The sequence below is a fragment of the Cyprinodon tularosa genome, unplaced genomic scaffold, assembly GCF_016077235.1.
Source record: "Cyprinodon tularosa strain WSP-4 unplaced genomic scaffold, ASM1607723v1 ctg224, whole genome shotgun sequence".
Lineage (NCBI taxonomy): Eukaryota > Metazoa > Chordata > Actinopteri > Cyprinodontiformes > Cyprinodontidae > Cyprinodon > Cyprinodon tularosa.
Genome location: NW_024038835.1, coordinates 128,023 through 148,669, shown reverse-complemented (window position 1 = coordinate 148,669; position 20,647 = coordinate 128,023). Strand labels below are relative to the sequence as shown.

The 20,647-nt window shown below is 39.0% G+C and overlaps 2 protein-coding genes across 2 annotated transcripts in view; both read left to right on the top strand.

Annotated features, from left to right (window-relative positions):
* The window catches only part of LOC119784374 (sodium- and chloride-dependent GABA transporter 2-like), a 38,554-nt gene extending 32,668 nt beyond the window's left edge, over positions 1-5,886 (top strand). Inside the window, exon 15 of the mRNA XM_038286385.1 lies at positions 5,369-5,886. Coding sequence (XP_038142313.1) covers positions 5,369-5,515 — 147 coding nt within the window. The 3' untranslated portion in view covers positions 5,516-5,886. The remainder of the gene's footprint in view (positions 1-5,368) is intronic.
* A 14,228-nt stretch (positions 5,887-20,114) lies between these two features.
* Positions 20,115-20,647, top strand: part of LOC119784388 (sodium- and chloride-dependent GABA transporter 2-like) — a 42,178-nt gene continuing 41,645 nt past the window's right edge. The window contains exon 1 of the mRNA XM_038286416.1: positions 20,115-20,268. Coding sequence (XP_038142344.1) covers positions 20,115-20,268 — 154 coding nt within the window. The remainder of the gene's footprint in view (positions 20,269-20,647) is intronic.

The following is a 20,647-nucleotide window of genomic DNA, read 5'->3' as shown; positions in this document are numbered from 1 at the left end:
TTTAGACATTAAATGCTACATTGCGTCTATTAAAATAGAATACATATTTGAATAAAACTGTGCATAGATGCATAGCCCTGCTGATGTTCTATGGTATGGATCTTCAAAACTACTTCGTGCATTTTGTTATAACTGATTTAATTTTAGTATTATTATTGTGTGTTACTATTATTTCACTGCTGTTAATGTATCTAACATGTCTCTTGTAAATGAGACTGTAAGACTTCAATGATTTTCCTGTATAAATAAAGGATTATATAGCTTACCGGATAGCCTATATGCTGTCCGTCATCCAGTGATGCCACTATGGTTATATCTCCTAGCATAGCTAACTTGGCACAGCTTTTCACATGACCTCTCAGTTTACCTTACTCTATTCGGTGGAAGCTGTAGTTCATTAAGTTGGCCGTTCTCCCTCTGACTGATTGTGCTGCACGAACGCCTTTTTTTATTTGTGAGGGGCAATATCTTGAGTACCACAAGGCCATGAAATTCTGCGCTATTCAGCTGCACTACTTGGGCGATCTGTACAGTGTCTGTGGGAATTCCTTGTTAAATGAATATCAGTTGGTGGGAAATGTAGTTCATATAGTATATTCCAAATAGAGGCACACTGTAGTAAGCCCATTTGTTTTTTTATATAACTAAATTTATAAAGAATATATCATACATTCTACCCTCTTTTATCAGGTAACAGGGACCTAACTCCACTAGTTGGCTGTTGCGACTGTTTAATGGTTTGAATTTTATTTTTAACTAGACTTAGAAGAGGAAAGTCAAAGCCCAAAGTTGTAATCTGTCATGATTGGTTTAAGCGATCTGACCCACATTCAGAGAACCACTCAGAGACCAAGGGAAAAAGTTAAACAGGTTTATTCAATGTTGATAAAATACAGAAGTTGGATCTGGAACTCAGTGGACTGGTGAACCGTAACTGGAAAGTCTGAAGGGGAGATCACAATGATCAGTTCAGGGACTGTAGGAAATTTGACTGAGGCTTGAATAATACTGGAGAGGGACTCACGTATGAGGGGGCTCTTGTCTGTCTACCCAGCTTGTGGGGGTTAATCCAGAGAAGAGGGAACTCGTTGGAGGGCGGACAGATAGACAAGCGTGGGACCCAGAGGAGTACAGGAGCGGACTGTCACTTGGATTTCCGATGAGGACTTGAACGGGTCATGTGGAGATTTTCCCCTGCTCAGTGTGTACTCAGTTAATCCTTCCAGAGGGAGAAGGTCCAGGTATCCAGTTACTCAGGAAGGCTTCCTGCCGAAGAGCAAACACAAAAACTAGATAAGACTCAGAGAAACAAAGCTTAGGTTAGACTCTGCTAATATCAGCTTGGCTAGAGTACCCAAAACTGGCAAACACTCTGGAGTCGAGGTAGTGACAGCCCACTGCTCAAATACTCCTCCAGTAATGATCCAACGAGCCGCAGAGGTGCAGGGAGGCCCAACAAGGAACAGGGCACCACCTGGTGGTGGAGAGAGAAAAACACACAAACAACCCACACAAACTCGATTCCTAACAGTATCAACCGGAAATCAGACTTCCATGTTAAAATGTGTGTTGAGCATCAGTTAAAACCTGCCAGACAATCTGGATTGTGAGCGTAGCTTGAAAAGCCCACAAGGGCCCACTCTCCACAGAAGGGTGCTAACATAAACGGGATTTGCTGTTATCAAGCCTGTAGCTGTTCCACCTAAATGTGCTATTTTTATAATCTGGGAGTGGACTGCAGGCAGTTGGTAACTGGTGCTGCTTGTGTAACCTTTACATAGGCCATTTGTACTTGTGCGTTCTCATGTCCTTGTGTACTCATGAAACCACATCAACCTATGCCCTACTACTGTTCCAATTCACAAGAACAGCAGACAAAGAATAGACAAAGTCCCAGGATGCTGTTCTTGCCCCTCCCTATTTACCGAGTATGCATAAGAGTAGACTTGTCCATTCTTGAGATTTACAGCTGTGCCAGCATGCACTGCGGCAGCAGCAGTTTTCAATGGAGCGCTCACAGAGCTCAGAGTCTTAAAATTAAAGTTCTCTTTTCTGTTCCTTTTGCTCAATAAAGATACATTTTAAGATCATTTGAGGGGAGAACATTATACTTTTAAGCGTCACTATATGGCCTATTTACCCATTTAATGCTTAATTTAAATAAATATTTCCGAAGTTTGGAGGACTGTGGCAACCAGCAGACCTCCAAGGGTAACGGCAGCCAGGTCTAATCCTAGCCCATCTGCAGCAGCCCTCTCTCGACATAGCCATGTGTGAAGGACCGCTGGCTATGATGCCGATTTTTTTGTTTTATTTGGCAAAAAGTTCATTTGATTTGTGTTTATCTGACTGTGTTCATTATTATTTCCCCACTAAATGAAAAAAGTCAGAATTTATTATTATCGAGAGACTATAAATAACCAGTGATTGGAGTAACGGTGTTACTAACGCCGTTGCCTTTTTTTTTTAGTAACGGGTAATCTAACTAATTACTTTGACTGTAACTATAACACAGTTACCTTGCCAACACCCTGTATGGATGGATGGATGGATGGATAGATAGACAGAATGTTGTTGCAGTATCTATAACAACCCCAACACACAGGATTTCAGAATTAGACATCCCCAGTTATTAATTTCATACACTTTTTCATACCAAAAAAACTTTGATCTATATAATTCAAATAAACTTTTTTTATGAACGAATGCCCTAAAAGTGTCTAAAAAAAGTTTTGAAAATCAGATCTATTTCAAAACATCATATTGGTTAAAATAGCAGACAGACAAGCCAACAAGATGTCCATTCAATTCAATTCAAAACCAAAAACTTCCTGATCTGCTATGAATGATGCCTTACACACAGACAAATAAAATCATCATTACTCTGAAAAGGCAAAGAACCAAAAACATTCTTTCTACTTATTTAAATTTGGCTTTACTTCTAAGAATTTGCCCCTTGGTTACTGTTGGTCAGTGGGCAAAATGGATATAAATTCATAGAAGTCTGATATAAAAAGAAAAAATTACACAGAGAACCTGATTGCCTTATAATGCCATGGTAATCCGGACCAAAATTTCCATATGTTAACTAAAAATTGTAATTGTTCAAATTGATAGAAACAAGAACTATAAGAGATAAATATTCAAAGATCTATCTACCTTTTCATCCGGGTCCTTATCCAAAAATAAACAGTATGCAATTAAATATTTTCTTTGTATAGAATTTAGGTTCCTTTTGGTAGAAGTAAAGAGGGTTTAGCATGACGTTTTATGAGGTGGAAGAAATAAAATGTTGATTGTTAGATAAAAAGATTTTTTACACTTGGCAGAGGATTATCAGCCATATATAGTTTATTAAGTAGTGAGGGAAGGAAGAGTCATACTCCTGGGAGCGAACCATCAGTGTGGAGCGTAAAGCGCAGACTCTGAGCTACGCATGCTCAAAGATGCATTTCTGCACAAGCCCAGCTGGAACAGCAGAGTTTGTAAGAGTTCAGTGCACAGTACCGGATTATCCGAGCTCATTTTTACTCCCACAGCTGCTCCCACGGTCCATCTGTGGTCATGCAGAACCTGCACCACTGCGCGCCAGGTGGACAGCATGACCAAACAGCTGCATTGCTGATACTGCTTAGCTTGTTTAACAGATTACAACACAAGGATGCATTTTAAAGGTCTGACAGACAAGCCACTTACATTTTTATTTAGTCTCGTCGACTAAAGCTCAGCTCACCAGTTTTTCGTTATCGTCATGAAAAAAAGGAGCGTAAGCAAAATAATTTTGTCATCATCATTGTTGACGAAAACAACACTGCCCGTAATCCAGTTTTGTCCAAGCCAGAGCCCCATAGTGGGCCAGTCTCGGTGCCTGAACCCTGTAGTCGGGCCAGTCCCCGAGCAGAGCCTTTTAGTGGGCCTGATACCTTTTTTTTTGTTAAGCCCAAGTTATTTAATGGTGGCTAAGTAGAGCAGCCTTTTGAGTTTTCCCCCGATTTAGTGGCTTTTTCTTTTGAATTCTCGGTCCTCTGTTCTGAAACCTTACATGCAGCATTTCAGAAAATAACTACAAAATGCACACAAATGTAGTGAACAGTTGAAGCTTTTTTTTTTTTACAAAACCCAAAACATGTAACTCTAAGGACATTTGCATGTGTCTCACACACTACATGTCATGAAAAAAGGGTATTTTGGGGTCTGGGTTGGCTTTGGTGGAGGAGCTCACCAGCTGGCTTGTTGTAGCTTTTGTTTTGAAGGTGAAGTTGCCTGCATTTAGACCAGTTAAACTATGACAGTGAAGCAGGGTTAGTTGGTGGTTCTCTAGTGGCAGTGATTTTGGGTGTTCAGGGCATAGCTGGGGTTGTTTGCCCAAGGTTTTGTTCCGCCTGCAGAGGACTGCTTGGCTGGTGAGTTGATCCTGTCTTTGGAGTGGGATTTACGGGTCCAGTGTAACTTAAGCACCTGGTAGTTTTCTCCCTTTGTAGAAGAAAACTTCCAGGAGGTTATCCCGTTTTCAGTTTATTTGTCCTTTTCTCCTCTATTCTTACTCTCCCTCTCTCCTTATTTACATGTTACCTGACCTCTCTTCTTTTCTTTATGCTCTTTTTCCCTTTTGTCCCCATCTCTGTATATTGCATTTCATATAATCCTTTAAGAATTTCACACACAGATTTGTATACAATTTCTATGTTCTTGTCCAACATTAACCAAGGTAAACAGCTATTTTTAATTTTGTCTATGGATGTTTAATCCTTAATTTATTAATTACATGTTATGGGCAACAAATAATAATTTAATTGTCTCTAGCTATTTTTATTCTGTCCAGGTGCATCATATTACACTGATATAATGTTGTCCTATACGTATGTGTATGTCATAAAGTTCAATGTAAAATAGCAATGAATTGAATGCCTTAAAAAATCTCTAAAATGAATGTTAAAATTGCTCTGCCTTAGCCATTCCCATAACTTCACATAACTTATGAATGTGAATGACTAATATACATCTAATATTCAATTTACTTGCATTGGTGTTACGTGTTTAAAAACCCTAAATCTTTGGTTATAATAGGCTAAAAAAACAGGTCAAACAATGGAAAGCTTCAGCTTTTAGTAACTGTACTTAATAAATGAAAAATGAAAAATAAAGGGTTCACAAGGATATTGAAACCCATTCCAACAGAATATATCTGGTCAGAATCTTTTAATAGCTGTTGAGACATTTTCTATTAAAAATAACAAGAATGTGTGTAGTTCATTGCAGGGTTATGGAATGAAGTCCAAACATCAGTCAGAAACAGAAAAACATTCTGTGTGCTTGGGAACTTTATGATTTGTTTAGCTAATGGCCTCTCTTGATCTTTTTCCCACAGAGACTCCGGCAGCTTTGCCGCCCTGAAAAGATGAACAGTAAGACGAAGCAACCAGAGCGTTACCCTTTGAACCCAGGCAATGCTCTTACACCTGCTGTTAGCGAATATAAGGGAAGTTGTGCCGCTGAGATGGAGATTCAAGTGTGAAAAACCTTTTTTTTCTTTTTTCTATTATTTTAAAGCCAATTTTCCAAGCTTTTTTATTTTAGAGTAATTATTTTAAAGACAAATTCAATATGATGATTACTTGCTGATCAACTCTGGTCTAAAACCAGCATTTGAAGCAATTTAAAGTGTCGTAAACTTATGTACACGTATGTTGTAGTGCTAAAGCTTATTAAAGCTATTTTCATAAAAAAGGCACTAATTTCATATCCCCATTTTCATAATGACCATGGTCTTGTTAATTATTAGCATTTTCTACTAAGTGATGCTGTTACACAATGTTTAGTACTATTCTAAAAACATCAAATGAATAAATAATTTAAAAGTGAATAAAATGGATAATAATTCTTTAACATGGCTTATGTCATTGGTTGTTGGATTTTATTTTTATTGCTCTGAATTTTGATGAACATTGTTGTCTTGTCCTTCCAATTATAGTTATTCCTTTAGATCTGATCTGCATTAGCCATTTACATCAATTGAAATGTTTTATGAGCACTATGAAGTTCATTTATGCACGCTTATTTTTATTTCCATTGTAAAAATTTAAACACATTGGCTCTGAAAGGGAAAATGTGCTCAGGTTTGAATTCAGTAGTAGACAAAAGGGGTCTCAGCATAATTCCCATTTCTGCATCAACTTATATGTCACTAGTCTTTTGTTTTTAGGCATTTAACAGGATCAGATGTTTAGTACTTTACTTGTCAAGATCAAGAGCTGATGAAGGGTAAATGGGTGTCTATTTTTGCTGTTTTTAATTTGCTGTGTTAAACATAGATTTTTATTCTTGCCTTTTGTCTTCAATGTGCATTAGGTCTTAGGCTATGTTTACACTGCAGGTTTTGATGCTCAAGTTAAATTTTTTTTATGGAATCTGAGTGACCAATCTTTCTGCATGGTCACTCAGACTACTATATAAATGCAGCCAACATCTAACTCTTTTGTTAATGTTTCACTGCCCCAATGTGACCCACATGGGCAGAAGAACGGTTTAGATTTCATACAGCAACATGCTGTGTTATGTTTTCAATAGAATTATGATTACATCAGTAAAGGAGAGGCAGACTAATTAAAATGCGTTTCTTTGGAGCAGTGACTGCTGTTCTGGAGAGGAGTCCTCATGAATGAGTAGTAGAAGCCTGGATGATGTAGTGAAAATTAGGTGAAATTAGCTTTCAAACGGGTATTCGTACAATTTCTTACCCTATATTGAGAAGCTTAAATTAGATTTATTTCAGAGGATAAAAGATCAGATTAAGGCCCTTCTGACTATCATGAAAAAGTTGGTTATGAGTCACATATGGCCAAAATAATTCTGATTTGGGTCACATTGCCTGCAGTGCGAATATAACCTTCGTCTCTTATGCCTGTATTTCTTTGCACTTTCCTCTGTATTTAGATCTGAAACAGAATATCTATTTTCACTGCAAAATGACAAAAAACTGAAAATTTGATCTTAACATTTCTTGTTTTACTATAGCAAGAAAATCAAAATTATTTCTTGTTCAAGAAATGCATGAAAAAAAGTGAATGCTTCACATTTATTGATTTGAAGTTCAAATACACTAGGACACTAAACCTTTAATGAAAAGGTTTTTTATGTTATGTTTTTTGAGACTTATAAGCACCATAAAAAGCCAGATTCAATTTTCCAAATGCATACATTTTCAAGGAAGCTCAATACAGGCTTAAATTGGAAGGCAACCGGATTTCTGCTCTCTTTGTCATGATGACTCAGAATGACTCAGAATTTACACAGGCATTTACAAAGAACTTTGAAAACACCTCTTGTGGTCTATTGAGAACAACAATCTGTTTTATGGCATCTTTATCAATTTTATATTTGGAGGATAAAATATATTCTTGCAAGTCTGAGGGTGTTGTGAAGAGTTTTGCTGAATAGGGCGCTGGTCCAATTCTTACAATAGATTTTTGGTTGGGGTTAGTATATTGGTGTGTGTTGCTTTGGATAAAAGCGTTTTTCAAATGCATAAACATTAGGCAAGAACATTGTTAAAAAAATTTAACCTCAGGAAGGAAATTAAAGCCTGGGCACAAATTGATCTTAAAATAGGAAATGCCCACCAGCTTAACATACCATTAATCAGAAGTTTAGAAGGTAATCTTGCAAAAATATTTAGGAAATGTATATAGTTTTATAAATGGTCTTTTGTTATTCTGACATTTAGCAAATACATGTATTTGTCAATCATAAATCACTTAAAACAGGGAAAGGAAATTTCAGGAAAATGATTTGTCTTTCATGCACTGACTGTACCTTAATATTTGCATTTAACATTAATTATCTACTTGGAAAATGACAGCATTCATCTTTAATAAACTAATGCTTCTATTAATGTTTTCCTCTAGAAAGGTTTGCTGCAGTGCTATATTATGATTGTAATGTTTAGTCTCTGATTTTATGAATCTTAATTTTATTTAGGTATTTCCTAGCTTTGCAGCATCTTTTATCTAGGTAATAAAAAAGGTTTGTCACCTCATTCCCATGTCTTCTCTTTGTAATTAATACATTTTTCAAATCCATACTGCATGATTAATATTTTCATGTAATGCACAACACAGCCTGCCTCTGGATAACAAACTTCGAGATTTTGTCCACTGGCTGAAGCTTGGATTTGATCTAAAGGTTTGAAAAAGCCAACAAACAGCAGGATTTTGAGTTCAACATCCCTTGAAATTTGTCAGGTGTAGGATTCAATTCAGTTTAGCAATGCAGTGCCAGACCGCAAGAAATCTCATCACAAATAACTTTTCAGAACAACTTGTTCCAACTGCTCCAGTCTTTTATGACCAGGATTGAATCAGTCTGCAATTACCCTGCGGTATATGGTTTGCCGTAACAATGTTCCTGGCAGAAAGCCTTACTAAACTTCTCATGAACAAGTTTTTTTTGCCTCAGTGGCTTTCAGAACAAAATATTTTTGGCAAGTCAGTACATCCAGACTGAGAACCTTCACCAGCATATTACCATGTTCAGTATGGTGATGCTGGATCCACTCAGGCCATCATATGTCAGCATAAGAATGTCCATATTTGCTGACCCACACATAAGAGTGAACAGATATAGAAATGAACAGGTGTAACAGTTATTTAAACAGAAAATAAAAGTAATTTACTCTTCAATAATACACAATAATTTTTCTTATTTCCACCATGCTGAAAGGTTTGAAAAGTTTATCTTATCTTGGCAACTCAGGTACCATAAAAGTTTTCCATTATTCCAGTGGAATATGAGTTGGTGTTAATTTGAAATTTTTTTGTGGGCGGTCTCCCTTTTTTCCTCCAAGCTCGGGTCCTGGGAGCTTGAGGGTTCTGCGCAGTATCTTTGCTGTTCCTAGAACTGCACTCTACTGGACCGAGATGTCTGATGCATTTACAGGGATCTGCTGTACAGGGAGAGGCCAAAGGCGGCCGCAGAAGGCTGGTTAAGGGGTTTGTTTTGGGCACAGGTTGGGCAGGCTAGGACATATTCCCGGACGTCCTTGTGGATGGACGGCCATCAAAAAGAGATGAGCCCTTGGGTCATGCTGGTGCCTAGATGGATGGAGAGCTTGACTGAGTGGAACCAATGGATGACTCGGGAAAAGGTAGTTTGGAAAAATGCAACTTAAATACATAAAAGCTATGCGTTTATTAACTAAAATGGTAGATTTGCAAAAAATAAATAATTAATTCCTGAGGATTTGACTCAAAGTGGCATATTTTCCTGAGAGTGAAATAATAATAATAATCCTTTTTGGCACATTTAAAACAAGTATGTTTAAAAATAGTAAAAGCTAAAACCTACTTGATAGATTTAAATGTAGGATGATAAAACAAAAAAACATCCCAACTTTCAGAATAAACTGAAATAGCACCTGACATAAAGTTATAAATGGTTGATAATGCTCTCTACTGAGACTGGGACAAAAAAGGCGATTAGGAGTTTTCACCTGAGAACCCAAAAAGGCTTTAGGTAGAGGGGGCGCTTCAAAGTTTAACTTTGAGGGACGGCAGCAGACTACACCATAAGATGTTCTGATTCTTAGGTCAGAGGTGACAAGGTCTTCAGAGAGATCTCCCTGTTATCCCAGGTTGACTTACAACAGAATGGTAGCTGGTTCGCTGTTTATTGACTAGAGTTAATTTACCTGCGGATGAATAGACAGAGAAGTGGCCATTTTACCGTTGACCCAGTTACAGGGGGTTCAGTAAAGATGGGCAGGCTAAGGGTTCCAGGAATCTAAAGTTTAATTTGTTAACCTTAATTCTTTAAGGTTTTGATTTAACTTTTCAAGGGTAAATAACTCTGTGTGTAGAGCAAAATAATTTGTATGAAAATTACTGACAGTTCATTGAGAAGTAAATGTATCTTATGATTTTAACATTTTGCATTGAGATTTATCTTTTTTAATTTTTAATGAGGTTTGAGGCGTATAGAAGCTCAGGTTAATAATTTGACTTATGTTGACTTTGTAGACATAAAGGAGTCTATTGTTTTGACTGAATTGACCTTTTGTCTTTTCAGGGAAACAAAAAGGGTAACTGATAATATAAGATAAAAATTCTTAACAAAGGCATCTTTTACCATGAAAAGTATCATCATAGGGAAAAACAGTTAAATGTTTTTGCCAACTAGGATGTCATTCCAAGGCTCTATTTGTTGGTAACATATTTTAGCTATCATAGTCTTTTCCATGATTTTTCCATCTATTATAATCATTTAACATTGTCCACTGGCTTGATTTCCGGTGGGCATTTTTGATAAATATATATTTATTATTTTTATTTTAGTTTCTTAGTTTTTAGCTTTCTTTACATATAATCTAAAGAATTTTTTTTAACATATATTCATTATTGTCTTTTCTTATTATTGATTACACAAGGATAATATCCTTGTATAATCGAAAGGGTGGTCTCTTGTCGGAAAATATAAATTTATCCTATTTACTCTATAAAAGTCTGTTTCACCTGCAAGGCCACACAATTCTCTACATGAGGGTGTTTGTAGACCAGACATAGCTTTTTCTCATAACAAACCAGATTCTTTCTCAAGGTTTATTCATAACATGTTACTGTTACCCAAAGTGTCTGTAATTTGCTTTGACTCTGACTACATTCCATTGTTGTAAGTAAGGGGGAACGAACGCTGCTCAGGCAGAACAGGGCTGAATGCTGTGCCATAAGGGCTGTATCATGAACTATTCTCTCTTTGCAAATATATGATATGATTAATACAGTGCCGACTGAGTGAAATCCATCGAACTCCATTTATTCAACTTGGGTGAATGGTTGAATACTTTTTTCCCACTACAGGGGCATACAGCATGGGGATCTTGGGCGGTCCAGTTCCGGGGTCGGGTTCTCCGCTCTGCACCCGGGAGATGAGGTCCTCTATCTCCCAATGTAAAGCACCAAAGGTGAAGGTTGGTGGCAGGATAGGAGCCCATTCTTTGTCAGAGTCCTGGGGGGCATACAGGCGAGACGGGTTGTCGGGGTTAGGGTTCTTAGAGACCAGACATAGGTGGTAGGTGATCAAAAGATTAAAACGGGAGAAGAAAAGGGACCATCGGGCTTGCCTAGAGTTGAGGAGCTTAGCAGTGTTCCGGTAAGTGAAATTTGTATGATCTGTGCAGATGATGATGGGCTGCTCTGATCCCTCCAGCCAGTGGCGCCATTCCTCCAGTGCAAGCTTAATGGCCACTAGTTCTATGTCTTCCTTGTCATAATTCCTCTTGGGCTGGGACAGATGTTGGGAGAAAAAGGCACAGGAATGAAGCTTCTGGTCGCTGTGCTGGGACATAACTGTGCCCACCCCAGTGTCAGAGGCGTCAACACTGGGGTGGACTGGCATACTCCACCCATGGGAGAAACTTATTCCAGTCTTCCGGCGTGGAACCAGTGTATTACTTGGGAGCGGACTGAACTAGGTACATAGTGCGGTTAGGTCGCCTGCTACCAGGGTTTGGCTTGTTCCACAAAGCCTCTGTGATGAGCGCCTTGATCTCCCAATGTAGGGAGCCAAAAGTGCAGGTTGGTGGTAGGATAGAAGCAGGTTCTTCATCAGAATTCTGTGGAGCATGTAGGTGAGACAGGTCGTTGGGCTTCTGTTTTTTAGAACTGGGGTGATATGAGATGGAAATGTTGAAAGAGACCAAAGGGCTTGTCGGGGATTCAGGCGTTTGGTGGACTGTAGACAGGGCCGGCGATTGCTATAGGCGAGCTAGGCAATTGCCTAGGGCGACAAATGTGTTGGGGGCGCCCTCTAGCGTCGCCCTTAGGCTTACTTCCCATTAATCATAGAATTAGAAAAAAAAGCGAATTAAACCGGTTATGAAGCGTCCGTCAGTTTGACTTAACCTTACGTATATATAAATAGCAAAATATGAACAAATAAATATACCACCGTTTTTTTATTTATTTTTTCACATTTAAGAGAAAACCGGAAAAGATTCTGATCACTTTTCAAGCGCCCTCCAACCCGGAAGTCGTGACGTCAGAACGGGAGCGTTCATGGCGGTCTACTGCACTAAATGCGATAGCCAAAACGAGAAATCTGAAAGCAAAATTTCGACTTCAACCGAGCGATTCCTACCAGGAGACCATTCTGATGTATCGGAGGAAGAATATTTGTGTCTGGAGCCTCACATGTTCGACCCAGATGTTTCAAATGAAGAGAAGGCAGCGGACGAACAACAGCGAGTCGGACAATGAGTGGAGATTGGACGTCGGCCGGGAGATTAGATGAATGGTAGGACAAGTTTTTTCTTTTAACAGTTCAAACATTTTTTTTGTATGTTGACTGAATTTTTTCTCAAATAAAATCTCATTTGATGATACCATCAACGAATTTGCCATTAGGAAGTCCAGACGAGTCAAATTTTAATGCTGCATCAATTTTGAAGGTGAATAGAAATACCTGAAACAACTGATAGATAGAACTACAAGAACTTCAAACTTTTAATTTTGTAATGGTATTCATAAAAGCACTTTTGTTTGTAGAGGGTTAATCCTTTCTTTAATCACTAATCAATGTCAGAAATCAGGGTAAATATACCTGATATATTTTATTTAGAGGAAATTTTTGTTTATCTCATTTCTATTTATGTTCAAATGATTTAATTGAACTGGAACAGAAAATTTAATTTAATGTTTATCAATTACTTTTTTATGTAGTCCTTGGTTGAAGAATTTCTTAAATTTATTATTTTTTATTGTTATTTGGTAATTTCTGAAATTTATTTATTTAATATTTGTTTAATGTGTGTTAAATTTGTTAATTGTCTGAAATAAATTCATTCATTGATTCAATCCAGTTTTTTAGTTATACTTTACCTAAGTGTCCTTACAGATGGTTAAAAGTGTTTTTGCACAGTCCTAACTTTGAGTGTGTAGTAAATTATTTAAAATAATAAAAAAGAAAAGGTATTGAAACCTATTCTGGTATTTGTCTATGCATCACTCCATGCTAAGTTACAGTTTTTTCTGAATGCTTAAACACAACCTTGATTCTTATAGTACAATTTCTAAAACTATTAATACTTATAGCAAATCCACTCACTGAGTTCACACAACTAAAAGAACAAACACTGCTTTGCACTCAATTTGCAAATTTGTAACACACACTTTGCACAACTGTAGGCACAATTCACCGCACAGCACTCTTTGTGGAACTGTAAACACAACTCAATGAAGCACTAAACAGATGCTGAAAACAGTACTGGTATTTCGCACGGCAAAAGTGAGGGGGGGGGGGGGGGGGGGGGGCGTGCAAAACTCAATCTCGCCTAGGGCAACCAAAGGGCTAGAACCGGCCCTGACTGTAGATAGGCCAGGTTTTTATGATTAGCCCAGATTACTACTGGCTGCTTGGACCCCTCTAACCAGTCATGCTACTCCTCTAAGGCAAGTTTAATAGCTAGCAGTTCCCTGTCTCCCACATCATAGTTTCGTCCAGCTGATGTGAGACGTCAGGAGAAAAGAGAGCAGGGGTGGAGCTTCTGAGCTGCATCAGAGCGCTGGGAGAGAACTGCATCCACCCCTGTGTTAGAGGCATCGATCTGAGGCATGAATTGTTTCAATGGATCTGGGTGCACGAGGATAGATGCCTAGGAGAACATTTTCTTTTATTCTACGAAGAGTTAGCATCTGAGCTCCAAGTGAATGAAGTCTTTAGAAGTGAGATTAGGGGGGTGGTGATCTGAATGTACCCTTTGATGAAGTGCGATAGAAATTATAGAACCCAAGGAAGCGCCGGAGCTGCATCCGTGTCTCTGGCTTGGGCTAGTCAAGGACCTCCCTGATCTTTTCAGGGACAGATCAAATTCAACCACCCTCTAAGATTAGGCAGAGGAAGGTGACAGATGGCTTGTGAAACTCACACTTCTCAGCTTTTACAAAGAGACGGTTTTCGAGAAGATGTTGTAGGACCAGGCGTACATGGAGTTTGTGTTCAGCAAGATCCCAGGAGTAAATTAGAAAGTCATCAATACAGACAAACACAAAGATGTTTCGGAAGTCCCAGAGGACATTGTTCATTAATGCTTGGAAGACTGAGGAGCATTGCAAAGTCCAAAGGGCATCACCAGATACTCAAACTGATACAGGGGGGTCTGGAATGCCGTCTTCCACTCATCCCCCTGACAGACCCGAACTAAGTGGTTGGCATTACGCAGGTCTAGCTTAGAGAAATTGCTCATGTTTTAGACCCACTCCAGTGCAGACGAAAGGAAGTGGATAACGATTATTTATAGGTATCTGGTTTAAGCCGCAGTAATCTATACATGAACGAAGGGATCCATCCTTTTTCCCAACAAAGAAAAAGCCCACATCTATCAGGGAGGAGGAGGGACAGATGAAGCCTGAAGCAAGGGCCTTGTTTATATATTTTACCAGTGCCTAACACTCGGCCTGGGAGATGTTATAAAGCCGGCTAGTGGGCAATGGATGTCGATTGCGCAATCGTATGGCTGGTGAAAAGGTAATGACTCGGCCTTACTTTTGCTAAAAACCTGCCATGAATCATGGTATGGCTTCGGGACAAAACTCAAGTCCACGGGATCCTCACCTTTAACAGGCGTACCCGACGGAAGACTGGAGGGAACGGTCTATTGTAAGCAGGTTGGTGACAGGGGTGCAACCAGGATTCAAGCTATCACTCAGCCCAGATAATGTGGGATTATGCAGCTGATGGGAGTGTGTTTGACCGGAAAAATTAAAAAGGGGGCTTGTTCCCTATGATTTCCTGAGATAACAATCTCCAGGGGTTTGGTCTAGTGGGTTATATGCGAGAGGTTCCACCATCCAGAGCGGAAACCTGAAGGAGCATGGGGAACGGCATTGTGTCAATACCGGCTTGTAAGACGAAGGTCTGATCATTAATTTTGAAATCGCAACCAGAATCGACTACAGCCGGGAGGATTAAACTGTCATGAGCTGTGAAGATAGTTCTTTAAAGACAGAGACGAGGAGACGTAGGAAGATGCAGGGACAAGGGACAAGTAAACACAGCGGCTTTCCAATGGTCTCCCCGCTACAACAGATGGGCCAGCTCTTTTGGTCATTCTGGGCAGGCTCCAATTAAATGCTCAAATGAAGCACAATAGATGCACTGCCAGTCATCAATGCGTTGGCACTGTTGAACAGGGTCTGACTCAGCTGTGAAAACCAGCTTGAATTCCAAACTTATGAAAGGAGCAGCTGAATTAACGGCAGTCGGGAAAGCAGGCTTCACCCCATCTTAAAGCTTTCACAATTAAGAAACGCAGGATGAACTAAATTTTGACCTCATCTGAGGCGTATGTAGACAGGGACCAATTGAAAACAAGCAAACACTGAACAAGAAACCCTGTACAGTCCCCACTCTCCCAAGAAAAAAACTCTGGGCTGGGAGAAGTTTTACCAATAGGTGGAGTCGGCGTGGGCGGCGTAGGCTCGGAGGTAGCACTGGGTGTTGCAGGATTGAGGCTCTGCAGACTACAGTTTCTCTTCCGAATGTCTCTGTTGTGTCTGCTTGGCCAGAGTGTTCTTCTCTCATGGTTTTTAAGTGTTTGGCTCACATGCAGATCACACTCGGGAGGCAAAGGCAGTTTTAAGGGTTTTATTAAAAAAAGAAACAGACTGATGAAGCAGAAGGTATCTCCACGGAAAGGAAGTACAGAGGCAGGACGCGTAACCGGAGCCTGTTTGATCTATGGGTGAGACAGATGGTTAGCCTGTTGTGGTTAGGAAGGACACATGATTCAGAAGGGGCGAGAGAGAGAGAGAGAGAGAGAGAGAGAGAGAGAGCATGTTCCACTAAGCACCGGAGCGAAGCAGAGGTGGCTATCTTTGATGACTGAGGTGACTGAGTGGCTGATGGGTGGACCAGAGTAGTGGAGCGGGGCCCGAGGAGCATGGGTAGTGGAAGCAGTTTTCCTTGTTAAGCTGGAGAAACCAAGGGAGAACCGGAGGAGTCCTTAGCCCGGCTTGGGAACACCAAGGGGACCTTGAAGTGGAATCCCAGAAGGAAGCTGGGGTAAGCGATAGAACACGCAGCAATGCTTGAAGCGGGATCCAAGGCAAGAGGCAACCACACTAGGTTATTACTCTGGCGTCCTCCAGCTGTCACATCGCTGCTTTAATGCTCCAGAGCAACGCTGTCGAATGAGCCCAACCGCTCACCTGCCAAACACAGTCACCTGCGAAGAAGAGAGAGAGCACAGAAGGCAAGGTTGGCAGAAAACTACTAGCGCTGGATGCTGGGTCTTGACACATTCCAAAAAAGAGAACCTTGCAACAAAAAAACATTATAATGTTCTAAATTAGTTGCTGGTGAAGATTCTCAGAAGATTCTAAATCAGTTCCTAAACTTAACTGGATATTAACCTTCATAATTAGTTTTTTCACATTATTTGTTTTTCTGAAAAATTAGCCAATTTTGAGTCAGACTAATTGTACAGTCCTGTTAGGTATGTCTAAAAGGCGTGGGGGTTTATTTTGTAACACTGCTGCCTTTCATCATGAAGATTACAAGTCTTATCCCAGACTGAGGGCTATCTGTACTGAATAGAGAGTAGATGTTACCAAATATTCTTTGTGTTTCCTAGTGTTAGGATCTGGAGGTTTGTCCACTTTCTCCACCAGAGGGCGCACAAGATCTCCTGGAGCATGAGCCTACCGCACCACCTGTCTCTCATCTGCTCATCAGGAGATCCGTACTTAAGGAGGCGGAGGGCTTCACTCCAGTGCCAGAGTGTTTGCCAGTAACGGTTAGCAAGCCTGAGCCAACAACCCAGTCTCATGGGAAAATGTACCCCCACTACGTTGGTCCACACTGCAAAACGTAGTGGAGGTACATTAATGGCCATTTTTTTGTGGTACTGTTACGTTTCTTCTGCCTATACGCTTTCTATGTTTTACGTCCTAGTCACGTGACTTTCAAGATTCCAGCTGGGAGAAGAAAATAAATATATATAGATGGCCGACATTCGCTCATTTTTTTGTGTAAAGATTAATAACTTGAGTTTGTTTTTGCATTAAAATGAGTTTTGATTACATTTCTAGTGAGAAATGTATAGTTTGTTGCCAGAATATTTACTCAGGGAATGTACATATTCACTTGCTTGTTCGTTTCTTGCAAAGATTTTTCAAGATAATGTGAAACTGTAACATTTTGGTATAAACATGGCTGAGATTTCTCTAACTTTTAGTGGGAAAATCAATAATTTCAATCAGTTTCTGCATTTAAATGGGTTTTGATTACATTTATAGCGAGAAGTGTAGGGTTTATTTACATAATATTTACTTAGTGAACATACATAATCACCCGCTTGCTAGTTTTTGCTACGTTTTTCGGATCTCGTCAGGATTATGTGAAATTGCAACGTTTTGGCTGCTACCCATCGCCTAGCATTTAGCTGCCACCCCGATTCAACATTGAATCCTTTGTGATTTAACTCCATCTGACGGATCAAACCCTCGCCACTGCGTGCGTTGCGTCTGAGGTTGATTTTCAGATCAATGCATTACGTCGTGGCATACGGGAGAAACTAATTAAACTAGTTAAAAAAAAGGATCATGGGTTAAGATCGGATGTGTTTTATTTGGAAATCTACCGGATCCTTTGTGCATTTAACTTCCTGTTTGGTGCGATCTCATTGATGGGTTTTGACCAGATTTTGACCAAAGAGGAACTAAAAAAAAAACAAAAAAACAATTTAAATACACAACCAGCATATCTGGAATCAATGACAGAGAGCATACATAATCACCCGCTTGCTAGTTTTTTGCTACGGTTTTTTGGATCTTGTCAGGATTATGTGAAATTGCAACGTTTTGGCTGCTACCCATCGCCTAGCATTTAGCTGCCGCCCCGATTCAACATTGAATTCTTTGTGATTTAACTCCATCTGACGGATCAAACCCTCGCCACTGCGTGCGTTGCGTCTGAGGTTGATTTTCAGATCAATGCATTACGTCGTGGCATACGGGAGAAACTAATTAAACTAGTTAAAAAAAGGATCATGGGTTAAGATCGGATGTGTTTTATTTGGAAATCTACCGGATCATTTGTGCAATTAACTTCCTGTTTGGTGCGATCTCATTGATGGGTTTTGACCAGATTTTGACCAAAGAGGAACTAAAAAAAACAAAAAACTATTTGAATACACAACCAGCATATCTGGAATCAGTGACAGAGAGCGACTGGGACCAGAAGTTTATTAATTTCTCCCCACTGATTTCCATTCAAAATGTTTTCGATCCCACCGGGGTCTAGGGAAGGGGCGGGCATACCGCCACCTACTGTTCATGAGTGTGTAGCAACATTGTTTTACATCTATTAAATTCTATTTTTTTATTTTGTATTCTGAACATAAATAAATAATGCTTTCCTTAATCTATAAATATCTTTTATATTTCCTTTATTTCCCAATAATCCTTTAAGACTCCATTCTTGGCCTGTCCTCTTTTCAATTTCTTCCTTTCAGGTCCAGATGTTTTACAGTTCATCAATACGTGTTCTATATTTTCTATCTCTACACATCCTTCACATTTATCATTATTTTTCCTCCCTATTAAGTATAAATTGTCATTTAAATAAGTATGACCTACTCTTAATCTGATCATTATTATTTCTTCCCTTCGGTTTCTCTCATTAATATTTCTATTTAATACTGACTTTTGTACTTTATATAACCTTCTTCATTTTTATCTTCATTCCACCTTTTTTTGTTGTTGCCATTTTTCAATTTCTTTCCTCTTAATAAATGATTTTCCTTTCCCTAAAGGAATTGTAATTGTTATTGCCTCCTCTAATTGCTAATTTGTCTACTACTACTACATTTTCCCACTTTGACCTTTTAAGGTTAGCATATTGACCAAAAGCTGACACCAAAAATAAAGCAATCGATTATGTACAACAATATGCTACATTTAATGAAGACTAATACAGATTTTACTCTCTTATAAGAATTAGTTTTAGGTTTTATAGGGGAGAGTTTGTATCGGCAGTCATCTGGGAATCTTTTATGTATTTACTGGTAAAGAACAACCTCTCAACCCATTTAATGTAAATGTTGCGTCGAACCAGAAAGTTATTTGAAGAGCATAGATGCATAAATATATGCATAGCTTTAACAAGGTCTGTTCTGTTATTCTCTTTTGGAGAATATAGACATTGTGGGCATTCATTTCCCTGATAAGCTGGTGAAGATTCTTAGACATCCAGGTCATAATCATTCCAAAAAACAAAACAAAAACAAAACAAACTTTGGACTTTGTTTTTCAAGTTTGAAGACTTCCCATTCAGGACGTTTTTCAATTCAAAATTACAGTAGCCCAACAAATCCTTGTTTTGGCTAAGAAAATATGCAAATTGAACCTGATGCCTGATCCCAATAGCTTGACTCTGAACCGAATTTGATCCCTATTTTTTTTTGGGCCACATGCACATTATTGTGCTGCCTGGTCAACCCTATGAAAATGTTCTGGAACTGCCACTGAACTGACACCCAATGCATGGAGGGTAACCCAAAAAGGGCCATTGTTAGAGAAACTGGGTGCCTACAAAGTGCTAATTAATGGAAAGTTAGGTGGAATGAAAAGTAGACAAATAACAATTACAATTCCTTTAGGGAAATGGGAAGGAAAATCATTTATTAAGAGGAAAGAAATTGAAAAATGGCAAAAAAAAAAAAAAGGTGGAATGAAGATAAAAATGAAGAATTTAATTAGGAGTCTTTGTCCTTCTCTGAGGACAAACAGTAATAATAACAATACATCTCAAGAGCCACTCTGATAAAGAGAACATGTCTACAATCCTGAGGTGAAGATTCAGCACAAGGGAAACTTGAAGATGCAGACAACCTCAGGCATCTGCAGCTTGCATTACATACTCAGACTGCTCAAATTTTAGTTGACATTTCCTTTTTCGGGAAACAGTTGGGAGCTCCATCTAATGACTTATACAAGATCCAGCCTGAAAATTAGGTAACCATTTAGGTAATAAAGGCAACAATATCACCTCCCACAGTCAGTCAATCCAAAAGACTCTCACCAGATCATTTCACACTTAGCAGGATGGCAGACTGTTCTTCGATAATGTGCCATAACCAAGGAAAGACAACTTCACAAGGTGCTAAGGAGCGCAGCAAGTGGGGAACCAAGAAAGAGTTCATCTTGAGTGTGGCAGGTGCTATTATTGGACTTGGCAATGTGTGGAGATTTCCTTATCTTTGCTACAAGAATGGTGGGGGTGAGTAATTTTACAGGTTTTGTTCTTGATTAAAGAGATCGCTCCAGCAGATAGGTTTTTGAGCGACATACTCACTGTAAAATAAGTAAAATGGTTACTGGTGACTATAGATTTATATATCTATATATAAGGGGCCCTTATATATAGATATATAAATCTATAGTCGCCCTTATTAAGGGCGTAACTTTGTAATGAAAGTTGGTGGGGGCACTTAGGGTGTCGGCTGATGGACCTACAGTTACTTCACACATACGCTTTCAATAGGGTTTGCTTTTTCCAAAAATGAACTCAACCAAAATACATTGATATTTATATTTATAGGTAGTTAGACATTAATGTATATATATATAAAAAAGGACGAACAACAGCCGATTCTAAT